The 389-nt window shown below is 68.6% G+C and overlaps 1 protein-coding gene across 1 annotated transcript in view; it reads right to left on the bottom strand.

The window, feature by feature from the left end:
• LOC106722594 (frizzled-8-like) overlaps window positions 1-389 on the bottom strand; it is a 16,472-nt gene that overhangs the window by 13,522 nt on the left and 2,561 nt on the right. The window contains exon 2 of the mRNA XM_014523306.1: window positions 4-385. Within this exon, the coding sequence (XP_014378792.1) occupies window positions 4-385 (382 nt within the window). The remainder of the gene's footprint in view (window positions 1-3; window positions 386-389) is intronic.

Genomic DNA, 389 nt, shown 5'->3' with positions numbered 1-389 from the left:
AGCCGAAGCCGGCCAGCAGGAACATGCAGCCCAGCGCCAGGTAGATGAGCAGCGGCGCCAGCACGAAGCCGCGCAGGTTCTCCAGGCTCTGGTTGCCCACGTAGCAGATGCCGGCCACGGGGTCGCCGTCCACGGAGCTGAGCGCCAGCACGGCGATGGACTTGACGCTGGGCAGCAGCCAGGCGGCCAGGTGGAAGTACTGCGCGTAGCCCGCGATGGCCTCGTTGCCCCACTTCATGCCGGCCGCCAGGAACCAGGTGAGCGAGAGGATGACCCACCAGATGGAGCTGGCCATGCCGAAGAAGTACACGAGCAGGAAGACCACGGTGCAGAGCGCCGGGCCCGTGCTCTCGTAGCGCACGTGCTCCGCCACCCCCAGCTCCGGCTCC

The sequence above is a fragment of the Alligator sinensis genome, unplaced genomic scaffold (genome assembly GCF_000455745.1).
Source record: "Alligator sinensis unplaced genomic scaffold, ASM45574v1 scaffold1077_1, whole genome shotgun sequence".
NCBI lineage: Eukaryota > Metazoa > Chordata > Crocodylia > Alligatoridae > Alligator > Alligator sinensis.
The sequence above is the reverse complement of the archived record's forward strand: the minus strand, read 5'-3'. Positions and strand labels throughout refer to the sequence as shown.